General features: G+C 35.3%; 1 protein-coding gene across 2 annotated transcripts in view; it reads left to right on the plus strand.

Annotated features, from left to right (window-relative positions):
* NAA30 (N-alpha-acetyltransferase 30, NatC catalytic subunit) overlaps nucleotides 1-22,981 on the plus strand; it is a 51,231-nt gene that overhangs the window by 25,748 nt on the left and 2,502 nt on the right. Inside the window, exons 2-6 of one of the 2 annotated variants that reach the window (XM_031952637.1) lie at nucleotides 2,354-2,416; nucleotides 4,450-4,643; nucleotides 4,925-5,777; nucleotides 11,677-11,800; nucleotides 15,686-15,741. In XM_031952637.1, coding sequence (XP_031808497.1) covers nucleotides 4,926-5,777; nucleotides 11,677-11,800; nucleotides 15,686-15,741 — 1,032 coding nt within the window. In that variant the 5' untranslated portion in view covers nucleotides 2,354-2,416; nucleotides 4,450-4,643; nucleotide 4,925. Of the gene's footprint in view, nucleotides 1-2,353; nucleotides 2,417-4,028; nucleotides 4,137-4,449; nucleotides 4,644-4,924; nucleotides 5,778-11,676; nucleotides 11,801-15,685; nucleotides 15,742-22,981 lie in introns of those variants that run through there. The other variant, XM_031952638.1, reaches the window with a different exon arrangement.

A 22,981-nucleotide genomic window follows, 5' to 3' on the forward strand; every position in this document is an offset into this window, starting at 1 on the left:
CCATCATTCAAAGCATATGAATGTAATAGAATATTATTGTTCTATAAGAAATAAAGAGCACTGTGATTTCAGAAAAGCCTGGAAAGATTTACATGAATTGATGCTAAATGAAGTGAGCAGAACCAAGAGAGCATTGTACATAGTAATAACAAGATTATGTGATGATCTGTTGTGATGGATTTGACTCTTCTCAACAATGAAGAAATTTAATTCAATTCAAATAGACTTGGGATGGAAGTTTAGACCATATTGCCAGTTTCTTTTCCATTTTTTTCCCTCTAGTGCTCTCATTCTGTTTATAAAAACATGTTTATTCTCTCTCCTCCTCCTCCTTCTTCTCTCTCTCTCTCTCTCTCTCTCTCAAAATAACTCTTGCTTCATATCTTCTAGGAATTCTATATGAGTTTGCGTTTTTCTCTGAGGCATTTCTAATGTTTGAAGTAATTTTATTTTTCTTCATTTGTGTCTGTGTATCCCTTCCATCAAAGTAGGTCATTATGGTGATATTCCTTTTTTGGTTTGTCCATTCATCTAGCCTTCATCTTTATTTTGGACTTGATATTAGGGTTGGACTCTGCTACTAGAAGAAAAGTCTAGGATGATCCTGATGCTCTTTTCTTGGAGTAATATTGATTTGTTTTAAGATATGAGAAGCAGGCTGAGAGTATGTAAATTTTCAATGCTCCCAAAGTACTATGATCCAGGGCAATGACAGATGCCCCGTTGGCCTGAGTTCTGCATATTCCTAACTTGAGTTCAGGTCTGTTCAATTCAGTAGATTGCCACTGGATTCCACCTCTTATTAGACAGTTGGAAAGCTCTGCTGGTTCAAAGTGGCAAAAACTCTAGGTCCCTAGTTGGTCTGAGATTCTTACCTTAGTTATTATTCTGCATACTGGGCAAAACAAGTTATCTTGCTTTGAATTTGGGGTCTGGGTCACAGTGGTGCTGCTCCTGCTGGCTTTTGAACTTCCTGTTTTCTCTGTCTACCTCCCAGGACCTTCCTAACTCAGAAGACCAACCTCAGCCCAAGTTCCCTATCCACTCCACCCTAAATCTGACTCAGAACTTCATAGTGGATGACAAAGCTGCCAATTGGCACTTGTCTCCATTAAAATAGCCTGGTATGGATTTGAGGTTGCCTTAGTATGAGTCTGGAATTCCCTATTGCCCTGGTGCACATGCTCTCCCTGTACTGTAGTATAGTTAATTGTAGGACTTTTTTTTCCCCTCTGACACTCTGCTTGGAATTGTTTTCAAGATTTACCCTTAGGGTAATTTTCACTGAGTTATTCTTCCTTTGTATAAGACACTTTTTTTTTGCTTTGCTCAAATCATCAGTTTTAGTGAATGGATTGAGGGTTTGCGCTTGAGTAAAAGGCAGGCACTGTACTTTGAATGGCGTGAGCAAATCCTGCTTGGACCTAAATGTGGTTGCTAAAACTAGACTTCACCATGGTTAGGAAAAGGTCCAAATTGTCTGGATGCTGCCAGGTGTCCAAGTGGATAGATAGACTGTCAGGAAGGCCAAAGTTAAAATTTAGCCTCAGACCCTTACTAGTTATATTACTGTAGGCAAGTCAGTTAACCTTTGCTTCATTTTTCTCAGCTGTGAAATGGAGATCATGAAAGCAATTATCTCAAAACTAATACAATGCCTGGCATATAGTAGGCACTCTATAAATGCCTATTCCCTTTCTCCCAACTTCATCAGCTGTGGCCAGGATTCTGTCAACACCCCCCCCCCCCCCCCTCCTCATGTCCAGGGCCACCCTGCTCCCTCCTTGCTGAGTCCCACCTTTCTTTGGGACCTTTTATCCTTTTAAGGGAACTCTGGGTCACAAGACCTTTTTCTTCCACTCCTGTGGAAACTGTTTTTCTGTGCATTGCACTGCCTCCACAATTTCCACTTTCCATTGTTTGTTTCCCTTTAGGGTTTCTGGGAGATGTGTGATGGTTTGAAGGGTTGGTTTATTTTGCAGTCCTGGGTTGATGGAGGATTTTATACATGTTGGTCTTTGATATGTTTGTTTTTTTCTTCAAAATGTATACTACTTTTAGACTTTTATTGTACAGAATCCGAGTTCTAGGTCCTATCACAACGCCATCTTCCCTAGCTCTTTTTCTGTTATAAGATTTTTGCTTTTCTGTTTCTAGACAAAGGAGGGTTAAGTGACTTTGCCAAATGTATGAACTAGGTACAGAATCCTCAAAAAAAAAAAAAAAAAAAAAAGTGAGAGAGAAAAATAAGAAAACAAATTACTTCTGTTATACATCATTCTAACTCTGCCAATAGTTTTTGTTTGTTTTAAAATTTGCCTCCAGTAAATCACACACTCTATTTGCATTACAGGTCTGAACTTTGGAAGAAGTAAACTGGCTAGAGGAGAAATGACTAAGGAATTCTCTACACTAAGTAAGTTTGAGTTGCTTGTCAATTCCACTGAACTCCAGTGGTTGCTAAGCAAATTGTTGAGAAGGGGAGGCAGGAGAACTGGATTATGGTAACTCTTTCCTCCTACTGCCCAATTTCTCTCATACTTGAGTAGTGAGAACCATTTCATTACCAGAAGGGCTGGACTTCCTAGTTGATCAATACAACATTGGTACCTTTCACTCTAAATAGAAAACATCTTAACAGTCAACAACAACAGGTAAGCAGGTAAATGACTATTTTTGAGTTTGCATTCTGCCATATTTTGTTTTAATGAATGATTTGGATTGCTTTCAGTTGGAGCTAAGTTTTTAGCTGTATTCAAAGTGTTCCTCTATTAGTACAGACAATTACCCTAAGGATAAGAACAAATTAAAATTTAGAAATATGAAAACATAAACCAATAGTCCTCCATCCTGTAATACCAGTAAATGTGGCATGTACTATCTAAAGAACATAAAGAATGGTCTGATGCTTCAAGTCCAAATAAAACTTTCCATAAAGTTCTTACTCACTCTAAATGTGTAGGGTCATTAATATTTCATGACTCAAAATGTTATTACTCAGATCTGTACTCTAAGACATCCATTTTCAATGTTACATTTCCTGTAGAACAATCACATAAATAACCTTATTGTTGAAAGAAGATGAGAAGGTCAACACTGAAGTCTGATTTTAATGTATTTAAATAAAATATAAAAATGGGTTAAATAGATCAAAACACCAACAGATCTTTTAGAATGTAGATGTAATTTTCAGGGCTATTTTTTCCCCAGAATTTTGTGTGAATATTTTTAATCAATAAGCATTTATGATACTGATTTATAGCTTTTTCTTGCTTTTGTCCTTCCTTAAAGTTTTGGGATTGTATTTGTCTCCTGAAGAGTATAGTACAGTTTCATTCTCTCTTTACCCCTCCCTTAATGTTTAAGAAGAATTTGCATACTAATGATGTTAATTGTTTACCAAGTTTAATAGAATTCACCGGTAAACACACCGGCCCTTCTGCTTCTCCCTTGGGTTCAATTCCCCACCCTTGCTTTCTGTTTGGTTGTTAATATTCCTATATTTTTGCATCTCTTTTACATTTTTATACGTAATAGGATTATTTCTCTTGTAATTGCCCTTTTTTTTTCCATTTTAGTGATCTGAGGTTTAACATTTAGCATACGTAAGAACACCGAAGAGCTTTAAAACTTTTGCAAAACGAAAAGACAACGGAGGAGGGGGTGGGGGGGAGTTCCTTTCCCAAGGTGTAGGACGTTTCTGTCGTTAAAAGCAAACAGCTGCTGAGAAAAGAAATCCTTCAAATTAACCTTCCGGACCAAAGTGAAGCATTATCACAAAAGCTGATGCAGGAAACCCCCAACTTTCCCCCTGTAGCTCAGCAGGGAGATCTGGACTTGCTCCTTTCGTTCCTCCCCCTCCTCCACCTCATGCCGTTACTGAAAGGAGCTTGCAGGCTAAATGTTCGTAGCTGGGACTTAAGTGAATGGTCGGAACTTTTCAGGAAAATTTCACCCGGAGTGCGGGAAAGAGGACCTGGAAATCCCCTTAGCCCAGCACGCTGGGGATGGGAGGGGACCTGGGGAGAAGGGGCGGGGGAAGAGGGAACGGCGGGAGGACGGGGCGCAAAGCGCAGCTCCGACCCTAGCCCCACACTCCGCACTTGCATTCATGCCCAGCAAAGGAGACTGCAAAGGTGAGCGGGGACGCGGGCTGCTGGTGGGGGGAGGGAGGAGAAGGGCTCCGAAGGCGGCCACGCCGGCCCCGCGCAGCGCAAGGGTCCGGGAGCCCCACCCAGCAGCAGCCGGAGGGAGGGGAAGGGAAAGGGCTTGCGCGGCTCCACCGCAGCAAGCGGCCTCCTACCCTTGCGCTACCTCAGGTGGGTCTGTCCCGCCTTCTCCTCCTCTCTTTCCTTTTGAGCACTCGGGAAGCCGCTAGGCAGGGAAGTGTCGTAAAGCTGGGGACAGGAAACTTTACCGGGGGGTAACAGCGACGGCGCTTTACGGCAGGGTAGGCTGAGTGAAAAAACTCGGCGGCGGCAGCAGCAGCAGTGGTGGCCGAGCAGGAGGAGGTGGTGGCAGCGGCAGCGGCGGCGGCAGCGGCGCCGGCGCGGCCAAGGAGGAGGAGGAGGAGGCGGCAGCGGAGGAGGAGAGGGAGGAGGCAGAGGAGGAGGAGGAGGAGCGGCGGCGGGGACTGGTGTGGGGTTAGTGCCGAGGAGGCGCAGGGGAGGGGGGCGGCAGGCCGGGCGGCCCGGCCTGGGCGCTGCGGGAGGAGGTGGCGGAGGGTGCCGCCGGGCAGCTGGGCGGCGCTGTAAAAGGAGAGGTGGAGGGGGGGGTCAAAATAAAGGGTCTGGGGGCAGCTGCTCCGGGAGGGACGGTTTCCGTCTTTGTTCCCCTCCCCTCTCCCTCCCCTCGCCCCCTTTCCCTTCGCTCAGAGAAGCGGCCCGGACTCATGGGCTCCTCTCTCGATCTGTGTCGCTTCTAGGATGGCGGAGATACCGCCCGGGCCTAGCAGCCTCCTCCCTCCGCCGCCACCGCCACCGGCCGCGGCAGAGCCCTGCTGCCCCTTCCCCGCGGGGGCCGCCCCGATCTGCTGCAGCGAGGACGAAGAGGACGACGAGGAGCATCGAAGAGGAGGAGAGGGAGGCGGCGGCGGCGGCGGCAGGGGTCGGGGCCGGAGCCCGTCCGGCGAGGCGGCTGCCTCCAAGGGGCATCAGCGTCTCCATTGCCCCAAGACACCGGCGTCGTCGCTGCCTCCGCCAGCGCAGCCGCCGCAGGAGCAGCAGCAGCAGCAGCAGCAGCAACTCAATGGGTTGATCAGCCCCGAGTTGAGACACCTTCGGGCAGCCGCCTCCCTTAAGAGCAAGATCGTGGGCGCCGCCGACACGACTTCGGGCCCCGCCACCGACGGGAATCAGAGGGCGATTGCAACCAAAAGATCTGGGCAGCCCCCCAGTGAGAGACCCCCTCACACTCTCCCTAATAATGCAAGAACTGCGCCCCCAAACCCTGCAGCACCGGCGGCGGCTGTAACAGCAGCGAGCGGCCTGGCGGCGGCCCGCAATGGACTGGCTGGAGGGACTGAGCAGGAGGAGGAGGAGGAGGAAGATGAATCGCTGCTGCTGCTCTCCTCGTCCCTGACAGCTGTCTGCAGCTTAACAACCTCCTCTGACAGGGAGGCAGAACCTGAGGAGGATCGGACGATACGATATGTCCGATATGAATCCGAGCTACAAATGCCCGATATCATGAGACTGATCACCAAAGATCTGTCTGAACCCTACTCCATTTATACCTATAGATATTTTATCCACAACTGGCCACAGCTATGCTTCTTGGTAAGTGGGTGGAAGGAGAAAAAGGGGGTGACCCCTCAGAGGATCCAGCCCATGAATGGGAGGGAATGTGTGTGGCAGCTGACACATTTCCTAAACCCCTGCTTTACCTAGCACAGAGTGTGGTGTGTAGTAAATGTATGCACACAACTGTTTGAGGGTTTTTTAAGTTTTATTTATAAACTCTTTTGAAGGTAAGAAATCATGAATAAGGTCAATTATATGGATGTGATGGAAGTTTAATGTAAGATTTGGGGGAGGGGGGATGGAGGTCTGATGTCATGTATCATCAGTAGTAATTCTGTTTTAACCATAGTCTTGAGAAGATTCATTCATCTTCAAAACACTTTCCAGTCATTAACTTTGAAAATGATTCTACTCAGATATCAGTAGAGATATGTATCCAAAAATTTTTGTAGTGCTAATAGAGTAATCACAAACATGTTTTGATGAGCATGATTGTCTATAATATGTGGCTAAGTTGAAGCATTAAATCTTAAAAACATTCTGTAATCATAAGATATTTTTTTTAACTTAGAACAATTAACTACAGCTGGCCTGATTTTGTTTCAGCTTAGAATTTGCAATCAAAGGAGATGCACTGTGTAAGAGAAAATCAGGTGTGAAATTATTACTAATTTAATTTTTTTTTTTTTTTTATGTTGAGAATAAGCAAATACACACACACAAAAGGGCTTCTGTGCACCACATACATCCGGTAAAAATGATTACTGTGTTTTTAAGTTAGCACAATTTTCTAGTTAGTAGTGAGAAGAAAGATATCTATATTGAATGAGGTTTATTTTTTAATGCATTCAATAGTTTGCTTTTAGTTTTTATAAAAGAAATGTCACTGATGACAGTAAGTCATCAGTAAGTTCAATTACAAGTGAAAATACATGACTTTTATCGTGTAAATATCAATGTTATTTTGCCCTGTAAAAAGCAGTATCCCCCCAAATCTTAGAACTACTTTATGATTTTGAAAGGGGAAACTATTAAGTTAAATACACTGTTGTTTTTCACACCCCCAGTTTAATGTAATATTGGTAACTTTTACTTTCTATTCAAACAATTTTCTGTTAGTTTAAAAGCTAATTACTTTTGTTGCAAATGGGCAGTTCCCATAGCGTTTTCACTCAGGTGATTTTAGAGGAAAGCATTTGATAATTCTAGCAAACTGTTTTCACTCTATCCTTATATAGACTTAGGATTAGTAGTAATTTCTTTTACTTTATGCTGAATCTGGCATTATACTATATAAAGAGGGTTTCTTTGGACTTTTGTAAGATTCCAAATTGATGAGTAAAGAAGAAATTACTTTTAAAGAATTATTCTTTACTTTGATTTTGTATTTTAAACATGATTTTCTACTTTTGTTAGGAATAGCTGGTAATTTCAGGTTTTTTTTGTTTTTTTTGTTATTCCAATAAATTTGCAATATTTAAATATTTAAATATTAAAATAGAGTTGCAGGGTAAACTAAAGAAATAGCCACATCCTTTGTGGTAAGCTAGATTTTTAATGGAAATACCTTAAACTTTTATCTGTTTAGTTTTTAGACACAACAGTTTGCCTTTTCATATTCCATAGGACTGTTCTGTCAATTCTGTAGGAGAGGATTTTGTGGTAGTTAAATATTGAAGAAAACAGTTCATGATTTTTGATTTTTCCTGCTCATTTTTGGGTACAAAGGCTTAATGTTTAAAACTTAGTAGTAGACAACATATGTGCTTGCATATTTTGATCTTTAGGCAATGAAGATTAGAGTTCATTTAGAATTTGCTGTTATTTCTTTGGAGTTTTTAAAATTTAGCTTTTCCATTAAAAACTAGAGCTGTTAATTAATAAATGCAAGTTTTTACATAATTAGAGGACTTAGGACTTATTAAAAATTGAAAAATTTTTGATAGTATCTAGATTAATTAATTTTATCCTGAAATGAAGAAACTGAACCCATGAAGTTTGTGGCTTGACTAATATTGTGTAGTGGCAATCCAAGGCTGGCAATCTCTTTAACTACCAAATTGAGTACATCTCATAATGAAAATTTATATGCAAGAACAGATAAATTGGTGTATTAGACTACCAGATGTGAAATCACAAAATCTTCTTGTTGGAGGATACTTTAGAATTTCTCATCCAGGTGGTACCTGTACATGTATAGGAAGCGTTCCATTAAGTAATCATATCAGCCCTTCAACTGCTGAAAACAGCTACCATGTGTTCTCTAATTTCTTCAACCAAAGTATTGCATCTTCTGGCCTCAAGGCTCTTCTTAGCTCTATTTTTCTCCTTTTGTGCACTCATTAATTTGTCAGTCACAGGGCCTTGGTTAAAACATGGGAGCTACTACCACTTGTCCCATCATACGTATGTCCTTTAGTCACTCTGGGCTTTAGTTTCCTCTTCTGTAGTATGAAAAGTTTGGAAAGTGTTATCATTAATGTTCCTTAAAGCTCTTTTTTTTTTTTTTTTTTTTTTTTTTTTTTCCCTTTTGATTTTGTCACTGTACTAGAGGGAATTTGATTTCATACCAGAATCTTTTCTCTCATAAAGTGGCCTGTAACACTGAAATATTAAGCTATTTTCTCATTGTCACATGACTATTATGGGTCTGAGGCAGGTCTTGAACCTAGGCTTTCCTGGCTCCAGGGCCAGCCCTTTTTTTCCCCACTGTGTTGTACTGCCTCTTTTAAAGCCTGTGAACATAAGTGAAATTGAATTTATTTCATGACCTGAACAACCAAAGGCTATTTTATAAGATTGCATGTTTGGCTACCCCAACAACTTAAAAACACTACAGAGTTCTTAAGATGTATTTAACCTCTAATAGATTAAAGAAAATAATGTGATACCACTGCATTAACAAAAAAGGTATTATATATTTGTTTTTATAACCATCCTTGAATTTATCTAAAAATTTTTTGAACCTGTTATTTCCAATGTGTGTCATTTCTTTTATAATGAGTTCTGTAAGTGTATATTAGATGCATAAAATAGTACATGATCCAAAGCTTTAGTTGGTCTTTCCCTGCATTTGTGAACAAGTTCATATTTGCCCAATTTATATCCTTTGTGATTAAGTTTCAAAGGATATTAGAAAAATCAGTAATCTGTAGTAGTAGAATTGAAAATGTATGTTAAAATTTTTTTATTTTGGAATAAATGAATTCTAAATTGTTCAGATATAGTTTTAATAATCTAACAAATTATTCCAAAATTTAAAAATAACATATACTTAGCTTTTTTTTTAAGTTCAAGCCAAAAGGATTTTTACCTTGTTATTAATATTTTAATAAGAAAATTTTCATTTATTTTAAGTTTTAGGCCTTTTTGCATAAATTGGATTTTTTTTCTTTTAAATGATAATACAAGTATTATAAGTCTGCTTATTTCTGCTTGACTAAGGGGCCAGAGATGAAATGAATGAAGTAAAGCTAATTGTTACTAGTAAGCTGTATTAGACTTGACTTTAACATTCTCAATTAGGTAATTTCAGTTTTGAGATTATTATTTATTTTTTTGAGATGCATTTCCCAAAATTTTATTCACATAAACTGGGTTAATTTCAGGAGTTCATACTAATAAAGATTCATCTTAATTTTCTAGATAAAATAAATTATATGGGCATTTTCCCACTAGAACGTTACAATTCTAGAAAATGATACTATGACCTGGTTTATTTGTTCTTTGGGTTAGCATCAGTAGTTTTCTTGGTAAATAGGTTGATTGAATCAGATTGTTTATTATTGCCTTTATTTTTTCCTTTTTGTCTAAAAACTGTATTTTTCTTTAAGTTATATAACTTTTAAAATGAATAGTAATTTTCGTCAAATACTACTTTGTGTAATTGTATTTTTATTCAGGTCAAATTATAAATATGCCATTTACTATACTATGTAAGATATGATTTGTTTGGGATTTTTCATCATGGTTCCACTCGACAAATATTTATTAAGGCCTTTATTTTGAGGGGGAGGGAAGGACAAGGGAAATACAAAAAAAAAAAAAAAAAAAAAAAAAATGATCTCGTGATAATCACACCTTCAAGGTGCTTGCATTTCTCTGGGGAAGAACTTATCATGATTATAATTCTTAATTCCCATCTTTCTGCCACCTAATCCCCCATCTATGTTTAGTATAGAGTTTCTTCTAGAATGAAATTAACCATTGAATCTTAGTAGAGAAAGAATTTTCGTTTGGAAAATCAAAATGAATCAAATTAATTTGTTTTGAGTTATTAAAGTACAAATAAAAAATTTAGGATTTTGTTAGGACCAGATAATTTGGGAAACTGTGTCAAGAACTGAATTAGCTTATGTTTTATGAAATGATCAAATATATTTAACTGGCAAGGAATTTAAGATAAAACATTGTCAAACAGTTCTCCAATCATGTCTTCTATGAAGTTCCTTTAAAAAAGAATTTGTAGGGTTATTTATTTAGAGATGGAAGATCCTCTAGTCTAAAGCCCCTTTCCTCCCCCATTTGCATTTGAGAAAACTGAATCCAGACAAGTTTGGGCCACTATCCAGTTTAAAAACCAAACAGGTTCTACTGTATCATACTGCCTCTAAAGATGGAACTTTTAAAATCAGGTTTTAAAAACATTTTTTAAAATTCATGGTGTTTTGTCTTGTACTAAAGTCTGAATTTTTTCTGTATTAAGAGCAAAATGAAATTTTAGAAGTACATCCTTTAAGTCCTTTCTTTTCTCTTCAAACTTGATTCCATCACTTTTTTGTTAACTGCAAAACTGAATTTTTTTGCCTGAGACATTTAGTGTTTTAAATGTTATATTATAAAATATTATATTAAGATGCTCCAGTATTCCTAAATATTTGTAAACATATGGTTGTTTTCTTAGTGAACAGATCATAGCTCATCCATGCCAGTTCATGGATGGGTGGAGATACTGCTGTGATGAAATTTGTTAGAAGACAACATGACTTGAACATTTTGAGACTGGAATTTTGTGAAATACTCCTTCAGAACTACTAATTCTGATGCTTGTGAAATAGGCAACTTATAAATACTTATGTTTTGTTGTTTTTGCAAAGCTCTGGAAAGCCTGAGAAGCATAGTAAGCTTAAAACTTTTTTATATTCCCCTGGTTTTGAAATTTATACTGAAACTTCTTCACTATATAATGCTATCCTCAAAGTGTACAAATTAGGACTACCTAATTGGTGAGACTGATATATGTGGTCTTTGGGGCATTAAATAACTAAAACTCCTTTGGGATTCAAAATACATATCTTAATGAGTTCTCTTCGTGTAATAAAGGCGACATATTTGGATACAACCATTCTCTAAAAATGGGAACGGCAGATAACTCAAAAAACATTTTTAAAGATCCTACTATGATCAAAGTAATATGCTATGAATTTTTATTCCAATATGATTGCTCTTTCCAGTAAATCTGACAAAGAAATTGAATATTAAGGTATGTCATGATAAATGTTGACATAAAGTACTGGAATTAAACCTGTAGTTCTACTCAGATGTCGTGAATCTAATGGTCTTTTTTTTCCTCTTTTTTTATATATATCTCCTTTTTTTCCAAAAGAGAGTGCTTATGGTTCTTGCAAAAAATTATAATGTTTATTCAGTTAATTGTCAAATCAGTAGTTACTCAATACCTACATTATGCAAGATGTGCTAATTGACCTGTTTTTCAGGCTGTTATCAAGAAGCAGAGAAACTTAATAAGAAAAGTATGTCCAAGGGAGTTCGTAGCTTATAATTGTTAAGGAAATTCTGATTTGGTTAGTCTATTATTTATTATCCTAAGTTCTTACCTAATAAATGACATTCAAAGATTTAGAGCTATTTTGTTGTAGAAATGTATTATATCTGATGAGAACATATACTTCATAATTGTTCATTTATTTTTAAGGCCGTGGTAGGGGAAGAGTGTGTAGGTGCCATCGTTTGCAAGTTGGATATGCACAAAAAGATGTTCCGCAGAGGTTATATAGCCATGTTAGCAGTGGATTCCAAATACAGGAGAAATGGCATTGGTAAGAAAAAAATTTTTTCTTCATGTAGTTAAAGCAGTGATTGAATACTTTTAACTTTTGAAACCAAGGCCAATGAAAATGAAAGTGTTATCTAGAAATGAGATTATTAAAACTAGGAAAATAAGCTAATGAACCTACTGCCCATTCCATCATACTTAAGAGATCTCAATTTGACACTAAAATTTTACATAAAACAAATTAGAGCATTTTAAAATTTTTTCTCTTATGCTGCTGTTCAGTTTCAGTTCATACATATTTTTCAACTCCTGTGATATGCAAGACCCTGTGCCAAGTGCTTGGGATACATAGATAGGATACAGTTCCTGTTTCAGAGGATTAAGGGAGAAGTGCATACGCAAAAATCTATGGATACAAGAAGAGGATGCCAGTATCAAAGGAGAGAGACAGGGAAAGTTCTAGAGCCCAAGTTCTTAAACTGATTTGAGACCCCATATGAGTTTTAATGAAGGGATCTCAAAATTATGATTTGTTATCAATAAATGTTTGATTTGTCTATATTATATACTCGAGGTCATGTAAACATTTCTTGGATGAAAAGGGGTCACAAGTTGTCCAGATAGTGATCTCCCTCCACATTATTCTATCAGCTGGAGAAGATCAGGGAAGATTTTATGTAGGAACTATCTCTTGAGTTGGATCTTGAAAGAAGGCCTGTGAAGATTCTCTTCTAAGCCTTTCTAGAGCTTTTCCACCTATGAAAACTTTCAGGAACATATTTAAAATGTTTTTGTTTCTAACATGTGTTGAGATTTCACAGAGTTGTGGTTGTATCTGGTACTTGTCCTTAAGGAAATTTTAATTTACTTTACCTTAAATATCTCTAGATAAGATTTTTGTTCATTGTCACCTGTACTAAATTATCACTAGCAACTCTCGTAACCAGAAGCAAGACCTAGAAAGGTGGCAAAGAAATAAAAATTGATACATTCTACAATCTCAAACTTGTCTTTTTTTTTTTTTATTTATTTTTTATTTTTTTAATGACCTATCAGAAAATATATCCATAAACACTGGGTTATTAGTTTAGTTTTTTTGTTATGGAGGAATCAAGAGATTATCTGAGCATATTGGAAATTGATTTTTACCAGTAAAGCAGGAATGATTAGGGACTGAACTTCACGAAATTCAGTTCAATAAACCTATGTCTACTATTTCTAAGTTATTGGGATTATAAAGAAGAAAAATGATATGCCTATCATAGTTTTTTGTGTTTTTTTTTTCACCCTCCAGAAAAAGGGAGAAGAAATTAAGTGCATAATAATCTTTAAGTTTTTGGCTAGTTAAACCAATAGAAAAGATGCTTATAAAGTGGCCTGAGAAAGGGAGGGGAAGATGTCCCTTCTGGTTAGGATAGGATCCTGGAAGGCATATTGGAAGATCTGAGTTGAGCTTTGCGGAGTGAATGAATATATGGGAAAGAATAATTTTTCCTGAGCACAGGTTATAATTATAGACAGTGGCATAAAATTAAAAGACAAGATGAGATTGGACAATATTCCCAAGTAATTTCCATTGACTTAGAAGTCTGTTTGACTTTTAAGGGTTCACAGCTTGAGTATAAAGTACCATTGATTATGGTTGTTGATGATGATGGTGATAATTAGCATTTATAGAGCACTTTGAGGTTTTGAAAGTGCTTTACAAATATTACTTCATTTTCTTCTCACAAATGCCTTAGGAAGTAAGTGATACTGTCCCCATTTTATAAATCATAAACTTACTTAGAGTCATGCTGCTAGAAAGTATTGACTGGATTTGAACTGAGAGTTTCTTCAGATCCAGCATCCCATCCATTGTATTACCTTCATGTTTCTTTTTGGTAAGAAAACCAAGAGTTTTAGTTTTCTAAAACTTTCTGAGCTGAGTCTGCTAATTGTCATGAAAATTTGACATGGTTGTAAATTTGTTTTAGAATGGACTAGAAAGTTATAAAGAAAGTTAATATTTTATTATTTGGAACTTATTTTGTAGATTTCTTTTTTTTTTTTTTATTTCTATTTTTTTATATACTTAAGGAGCTGGGTAAAAAAAAAAAAAAAGTCTGGTATCATTTGAGCAGGTCCAAGAAACTAATTAAAAGCTCTTTTGAACCCGTTATGATCCATTTTGATACTATGATCTTTTTCAACACTACTTAATTTTTATACTTTTGATACATTTTTTCGGAAAGATTCCAGAAACCTATTCCTTTGATTCCATTGAAACCTATTAATACATTGGAATATACATGTCAGTTTTTTCCCTAGTTTAAAAAAAAATGCAAGTATGTCAGTGAAGCAATAGGAAAAATTGCATGCAGCTATCTTACTAAACAAAAGTAATTTCACCATTTAAGTAGTGTGATGAGGTTTCCTATGTACTTTTATGTGGTAACATGATTGATCTTTAATGAAGCTTATTTAAAGAATGAATGAATGAAAAAAACATTTTAAAAATACTTACTAAGTGCCAAGTACTATATTATATTAGATTTTGATTAGGAAGGAGAAAGGGGAAATACACCATTAGAAAAGAAAGATTGAAACCTTTTCTCAAGTAACTCCTCTTTAAATTAGAGGAGATAACACATAGCATGGTTCAGTTATAGGATAGGTAGGAAGTCCAGAAGCACCAGACAGATGACAAGATTCAAGATCTTTAAGATGAATTAGCTGACAATGCCTGGGTGTTTGGAGGGTGTAGCATAAAGATTGATCATAAAATCTGGGAGAATTTAGGATTTAGTAGTAGAGTAGATGATAAGACTTGCTCTGCAGGGCATTGGCAGGATTGGAGTGGGGGAACCTTAAGAATGTCATGGAACTTCTAGGTATCCTTTCTTAGGGAGATGAGAATAAAAGGAGAATTGGCAGGAGGTTAAAAGAGAAGGATCCCGTAGCTGTGGCTACCCAGTACTTTGGTTAGGATATGTTGATTTGAGGCAAGTGGGAAGAGAAAAGGGGAAAATTTTAAAAGGAAGAATCTTCTAGGTTATATTTAAGGTAAGTGGCAAGTTATGTTTGGAATAAATATTAAGTTTTAAATTTTATAACATGAGAAAATATTATAAAGACATTTTAAGTTTAATACTCTTTCTGAAGCATACATTATCAAAATATCAACAATTCTAGACCTAACTAGACCAATGTTCATAAAACCCAGTGGGTTTGTAGGGGTCATATAGGACAGAGTGCCAGACCTGGAATCCAAAAATCCAAGCAAGATGCAGCCTCAGATATTTACTAGTTGTGGGATCCTAGATAAGGCATTTAACCTTTCTCTACCAGTTTCTTATGTAAAATGAGCTGGAGAAGAAAATGGCATATTACTCTAGTAATATCTTTGCTAAGAAAATTCCAAGTGGACTCATGAAGAGTCAGACAAGACTGAAACAACTGATGAATAGGAGTGTGTTTTAGGTCATGCTCCCATCTCTAGTAAATCATTTAAGGATCCTTATTTTTCTTTTGTGCTTCTTTCTTTTCAAAGACAAATTCATTGAATCAGAATTATTTCTTATCTAGAAGACTAGCTAGGAGACATCTTGTGATAGTTCATAGGTACCATGAACTTATGACCCAGAATCTATAGACTCTTTGGGGGTTATTCATTGGAGGTTGTCAGCTTAACTTGGTATCTGCCTATGGCTTATGTAGTGTTTCAGTTATAGAAATTTCCTGATATAGCTACATATTTGGTCTAAAGTCTGTAAATTTAAACTTTAATGTTATATATGGCTACTGCCAATTAAATAATTTGTTTTGGGACTGCATCCAATATAGACCCTAGCATTTTGTGTTTCTTCATTATTCTGAATTCTGTTATTCAGATTTTTAAAGAAATAACCTGTATTTGTCTTCGCTAACACTGAAATCTATATTCTAGGTACTAACTTGGTTAAGAAAGCTATTTATGCCATGGTTGAAGGAGACTGTGATGAGGTAAGTCTCTTAATGTTTAAAAGCCTAGTTTCCTGAGGGATCTAAATAATTTTAACTTATTAAAATTTGTGAAAACTAAGGAATATTTCCTACATTCATACTTGGAGATGTCAGTGGAAACTTGAATGAAAGCCAAAAGTCAGATTTGATGTAGGTATTTTCAATACACATTTTAAAAATAGGATGACTCCTATATATCTTTTTCAAAAAAAATTACTGTTTCACTTTTCATGGGAAAATGTCACTGTTCAACCAAGGTAGTTTATATTGAATTTCTAAGTGAAATTATGTAAAGTCCTTTATAAACTTCAAGTAGCTATATAAATTTCAATTATTTTTATTCTACTTTATATATACAATCTTTAATTTTTTTTTTTCCCACCGTCAGGGAAACTGCCTACCCCAGAAACAAGGTAGCTTTGGGAAAAGCTTTAATGCAAAACCCTATACAAATTGAAAAATACCTATATAACTCTCTGCATTTTTACCTAAAAAAGCATTTAAAAAATTTTTAACACTTAATCTCTTGCCACATAGGAGATATGTAATAAATGATTATTGACAATGATTTTATTATTGTTATACTGTAGTTTCACTATGAAGATATAGTATGGCAGGAGATGGAAGTGAGTCAGTAATCTGAAGTATTTGTGTTAATAACATTAATTTGTTTAGCACTTTATAATTTAAAAAGTAATTTGGCAGTTGTTAACTGAATCTTTACAATAAATCTTTAATATTGAAAGGGCAGGTATTATTATCCTCATTTTGTAGATGATGTAATGGAGACTGGAGTTAAATGACTCATCAAGATTGTGTTGTTAGTAAGTAGCATTGAAATAAACTCAAAAAGCAATCTTTCAACTCATAACTGTACTGCCACTTCTGGTAATAAGGCACAGTGGAAAGAGAACAGCATTTGGGGACAGAAGACTCATCGTTCTTGCTTTGTTAATTACCCATTTGTTTGAGTCACTTTGTTAGGCCTCAGATTGTATCTAAAATGAAGATGATTTCTAAGGCCTTAAGTAATTCTAAATGTTTATAATCCTAAGAATGTAGGAAGAGATTCAAGGGGGAGTGTCAGAACCAGGTATATAATAAATAGGTAAATAATGAATATAAAAAATATGATAAATGAAGAGGACTTCTAGTTTGAACAACTATTTCTCTACTTTCCCCCACTTTTGCATACCATTTTATACAACATTAGATAATTTTTCTTCCAGAAGGTTTATTTTCCTGATTATATGATTTGTGTAGGTTACTACTGAAAATTAAATTTTGAGGAGGCCCCAAAACTATTCTGTATCACAGGAAAACAAAAAAAAATTCTGAAATTTAAAATCATCTGTGGATAAAACTTAAGTTGGCAATTCATGTCTAGGGAATTTTAACAGTTGACTGCATAATTTGAAAAATTGTGAACTTATATTTTAAGTTCAGTAGACATTATATTGCTGTTAACTGAAATTTTGAGGGAAAAACTGGAGATCTTTGAGCATGAAGCTTTGATTTTGCCTTACAGCCTTGTTGGACTGACCATTCTATTAGTGAAACAAGTCAAATTTCATATCTATATATGTCAAATTGTAGAAGACTTGTGAATGTAGAATATATTCCAATCTTTGATAGGGAATAGAAGTAATTTCCAAGGAATACCTAGAAAACAAGGAATGTTATCTTAGTAAATAGTATAATTACCCTACTCTTAGGTATTCTTATCTTTGGTTCATATGGTTAATGCATGAGCTGTTTTTCTTTGAATGTTCTGAAAATTTTAGTTGGAAAATATGGTTTCAAATAGTTCTTCTATATTATCTTTGTTATTATTTTACTTTATTTTATTTTATATTTTATCAGAAAATGATTCATATTAGTGGTTTATTTTTCTATTGCTTTTAATCCAATAGTCATTAATACTTTGTGCTTGAAGTGTGAAAAACTCCATAGGCTGTTCAGTGTTGTTCATGTTTTTATACTAAAGGACTCCTTTTAAAGTTGAAATGATTCTTTCTCTGTGTTGGACAGTTTTCCTATGGTAAAATGAATTATATAGGTAGATGGAGCTTTTCTTTTTAGTTCTATAGGACTCCTCCATCTTATCTAAGAATTTTTTAAAATTCCAAGTGAAAGAAGGTACGAATTTGAGGTGAATTTGTGAACTAATTCTTAGGAGTCTTGACAAATTGCTTTAGTTACATTTGTTTTCTGAGGTTTCTAATATATTTATTGGTAGGGAGGTTCAAGAAGTTGTGAAATTTTAGGCATTTAATATAAAAAGTATATATGTTGTGAAAAAGAAAGGATAAGGCAGACTATAGGAAAAAGTGTGAGGAAGATTTTATATGCAAAACGCACACTCTGTTGCAGTTTTAATAATCTAAATGTAATAAAGAATTTACTTGTAAAGAAATAATCTTATATTCCCAGATTGTAATAGTCCTGCATATAGTCATAACTGTTTGGGGGGGGGGAGCATTTGAATGTAATTATAGAGAAAATAGTCCCTAGACATCAATGATACTAAAATTGATGAAATGTGGACCTCTTTGTTCATGACTTTATGAACACTTTGGAATAGCCATAAAACAAAGGAATTCTACAACCAAATAAAGAAAAATGAGAAATACTTCTGTAGCGATAGTATGTATGGTACAGGACAACCTGCTGATTAGGTAATGTCACTTTATCAAGAAATATTGTGCCTACTTTTGTGAGTTGACTTTTTTTTAAAAATAGGAAAAAAATATGCATTATGATTTAGGTTTTATCTATTTATGAATAGCTTCCCAGTTTGAAGTTTTTTTTTTTCTTACTACTTATTAGTAACAGAATTTTTTTGTGCTAAAAGAAGACTGTTAAAACATACTGAATCCCTTTTATTTTACATGTGCAGAGCCAAGATTCAGTGGCTAAGTAGATTATCAAGGGCATATCTAGAAAGTCCTTAGTACAATTTTTTCCCTATACCTTTTATATATTTAGAAAGTTCTTTATTCTTTATCACTTGCATATGTAGACTTTTCTCAGAGACTACTAGAAAACTGATAGGTTGACTTGTTCATTTACCAAGAAGTTCTTGAATGCTTACTATATGTCAAATGTAAGTTGCTTCAGAACACCCCTGAGCAGAGAACGAATGCCAAGAAATAAGAACTTGAAGGGCAAGCTACAAAATGAGTGGAAAAAATTGGAAAGATTACAGTGTAGACAAAGTAATTAGTTGTTGCATTTACAACAGTATTAGCTACGCAGATTACTTTTGACAGAAACAAAATTACACATAAGAGTGTGTTCTAAGAAAGACCTTGAAACTTTTGATCTTCAAGAATAGGCTACTCATCAAGTTGAATGGTTAAGATACTATAAATAATGTATATGTTTGTTTTTATTAGTTTAGTTGAACAAAGTTGAACCATAAGTTAAGGAATATGAGTCCATAGACACTTGGATTACTCTAGAAAATTTTTAGCAATGTAACTCAGACTGGTCAAGCCATCTCAGTTCTTCCTTTGCTTTTTTTTTTTTTTTTTTTTTTTTTTAAATTAACCTGATATCTATTCAATCAGTTTATCAATTAGTATATCCCTGTAGTCAAAAATACACAACATTTACTTAAAATAACTTTCTCATGGTCGGTCAATCTAAAGGAATTGGAAGAAAAAAACCTTTTCAATAAATTTTAGATTGCCCTATCTAATTCCTATAAAACTATGAATGCAATAGCATTGTTGACTCATTTGGGAAGTGACAATTTGATAGACTACTATAGAACTCTGTTACTATTATTTTTATCTTTAGAAATATTTGATTTTTTTTTTTTTTTTTTTTTTTTGGTATGTTTGCAAGGGGGAAATTGTATTCTTGTAAGAATAGACCTCTGTGTCTATATACTTTTAAATATAATTATATTTGCCCTTTATCTCTGTATAGACTTTTAACATAAAACCACCATTGAAATGGCTTATAGTATATACCATTTATTTTTTATTTGTTCTGAAAAATTAATCTCAATTACTTGTTATCCACAGATAAATAATGGCATGCTATAATAAATTATCATTTTTCATTTTAAAACAAGGTCAGCAATAAGCTAAATCAAAAACATCAATGATCATACAAATCAGTAACTTTCTTTCAAATATGACCATACATTACAACAGCAACCTGAAAACTTAACATCTTAGCTATATGTCAATGAATAGAAAGTTATATTGTAAAAAGAGAAAAATCGCCCATAAGACAAAGGGCTGCATGCCTTCATAAACATGAATTAAATTATTCACGTGATGCTTCGGCTTAGAATTGGTCATATAACAATATGCTTTAATTGTGACTAATAAAAAGGTGTTTATATTTTTCACATATTAGAGTGAAATGTTCATTATTTCAAGGAAATGAGTTGAGAGATTACAACATGATGAAAGAGCTCTTTGGTTCTAAAAAACAAATAAACAAAACTTGCCTTCATGGTAGCCATCTACTTTTACAAGTTCTTGTCCCTAAATTTCCCAGAAAGGACTAGAATGTTTAATGAGTAATTGACCAGTTTGACAAACAACCATTTCTTTTTCAAATTACAAACTTCTTAATATATATGCATTTTCCAGAAAGTATGGACTATTTTGGTAAAGACATTGGACTTGGAGTCAGAAAACTTAGGTTTACGTCTCAGCCTCATCATTTAGATATGGAATCTTGAACAAGTCATATGAACATAGGTTTGGACTTTAGAGGTTCTCAGTCCAGCTCATTTACTTTACTGATGAGGAAAGTGATACTCAACTTACTTGACTTGCCCAAGATCATATAGGCAGTAAACAACAGAGCTTAAATTTGAACTTTTTCCAATTCCTGATTTTTTTTTTCCATTATGTCATAGCACTTTCCACCTATCCTCTTTGTTTCTTAGTTTCCTAATGTAAAATGAAGTTACTTAACACACTATCTACTTAAAACTGTTGAAATTTTTTTTAATGAGTTATAAAACTTATTCCAAGGATTGTGTGTTTCATTGGAGTGTACTTTATGTAAATAGACTTTATGAGTTTATGTGGCAAATTCTTTCCTCTCAGCCCCTGCCCCAATCATTTGCTGGCTAACTTCTGCATGTGGCTAGGCTGGGCCTTAGATGATAAATATAGCCGTAGACCAGGCCTATGCACCATACTTGTGTATTTTGGGGAGGATTGTCAAATATCTAAGGCATAGGTTAATTTCTAAAGTATTATAAAAATAAAAGCTGTTATCATCATTGTTATTATTTTTAGATAAAAGGTATCCCAGAAGTTGTGCAGTTTTGGAATATTAAAGCTTAAAGCTACATTAAGATTTTTAGGACACCTTGTATAGTTATTTTCTATGATAGATTAAATTTTTTTAAGTGTTTTGAAGTTGGATTTAATTAAAGTTGTAACAAACTTAATTAACAAAAGGCCCAGATTATTTTTACTGTGTTATGACACTATTCTATTTTTATATTTGAGTAAATCCTTAACTAAAAATAACATGTATTCTTAATTTATTCTCCTGTCCTTGGCAAAAACAAAATATCAAATCCTTGTCTCAAAACTAAAGTGTTAGATTAGTAATCTTTTAGGTCATTTTTAACTCCAGATTCTGTGATTTTTGTGAAGTAGATTTTTGATTCAATATAATTGCTAGACTTAGGAGTCATTAGAATCTACATAAATGCCAAGCCATTTCCCCCCAAAATTGAATGTCATTTTTGTTTGTTTAACCAAATCTTTCATGAAGAACTGCAGTTTTAGCAGTTCTTGACGCAATTTTCTCAACATATCTCTTGTTTTGATTTGGTACTCTTAATAATGACTATATGATAGAGTTACAGTGAAGGATTTACCCAATCTTTTAATGGGGAGAGCAGTTCAGATTGCTGGAAACAGAATTCTATCCCTAATATCGGAACACTAAAAAATAGTTTTTTCCAGTAAATATTTAATAATGCCTACTATGTATCAGTTACTAATTGATACTGAGGGTTATAAATAGAATGAAACAATTCCTACAGTCAAATTTAAATTCTAACAGGGGAGGGGTATGTGCCTGGCTATATTGCAAATTAAATATATGGAGAATAAATATAATCCTATTAAATACATCACAGAGAAAGTGTGTGAGAGTAGTAGTTGTCAAGGGGATTAGGAAAGAGCTTCATGTTAGAAAGCAGTACTTGAATTATGTCTGGAAAGATGTAGTTCTGTGAGAAGTTAGGAGGGAGTGCACTCTGAACATGGGGAATGGCAAGTGCAGAGGCTTAGAGATGGAGGATGGCATGCCATGTGTGAGGAACACACTGGATAACAGAGCCTGGCATGGGGAGTGATATGTAGATTAGGTTTAGAAAGATAGGTGAGAACTGTGTTGTGAAGGACTTGGAAAGCCAAACACAGGAGTTGTATTTGATCTTAGAGGTGCTAGGTACTCACATGATCAAACTTGCACTTAATGTCACTTACTTGGGCAGTTGTGTGTGGTGGGTAGAACTGAGGCAGAGATACCAGGTAGGAGATTGTTGCTGTACTCTGGGCCAGGGATGAAGAGAACCTAAACTAAAGGTGGCTGTGTGAGTAGAGAGGAGTCAAGACAGGTAGATATTAATGGAGGTATTTGCAGTATTTGACAAATGATTAGATATTTGGGGAAGGGAGACAATAATGCTGATGTTATGAACCTGAGAGACTGAAGAATGCAGTGCTTTTATCAGAAATGGAAATGCTTGTAAGAGGGGAAAAAATGGAATTAATTCTGTTTGGATGTGCTAAATTTGAGATGACTCTGGAATATGCAGTTTGGAATGTCCAATAAAAAATTAATAAGGGAAGGCCTTGAGGCTTGATAAGAGCCTTAAATAAATAAATTCTTTGAATCATTTGCATAGCGACCAAACCCAAAGGAGATCATGAGATCCTTGAGAGAGAAAAGAGAAGAGAACCTCCGAAGGTGGGAGCATACCACTGTTTGAGGGTGTGCTACAGATTATAATCTAGCAGACACCAAAGAATAAATAGTCAGACAGTAAGACAGGAGAAAGTAGAATCATGAAAACTAGAGAGAGAGGGATGACTGCTTTTCTTTGAGTCTTTCCCCCCATCCCAAGTAAATTTTTATCAAATCAGTATTTTTAAAATGAACATAAATTCTTTGTAGGATGTTTGTTTCTTTGGTTTTGACACACTGAGTAGAAGGATTTGGGATCATATATTTGGATTTAGAG

This window comes from Sarcophilus harrisii, chromosome 2, assembly GCF_902635505.1.
Source record: "Sarcophilus harrisii chromosome 2, mSarHar1.11, whole genome shotgun sequence".
Lineage (NCBI taxonomy): Eukaryota > Metazoa > Chordata > Mammalia > Dasyuromorphia > Dasyuridae > Sarcophilus > Sarcophilus harrisii.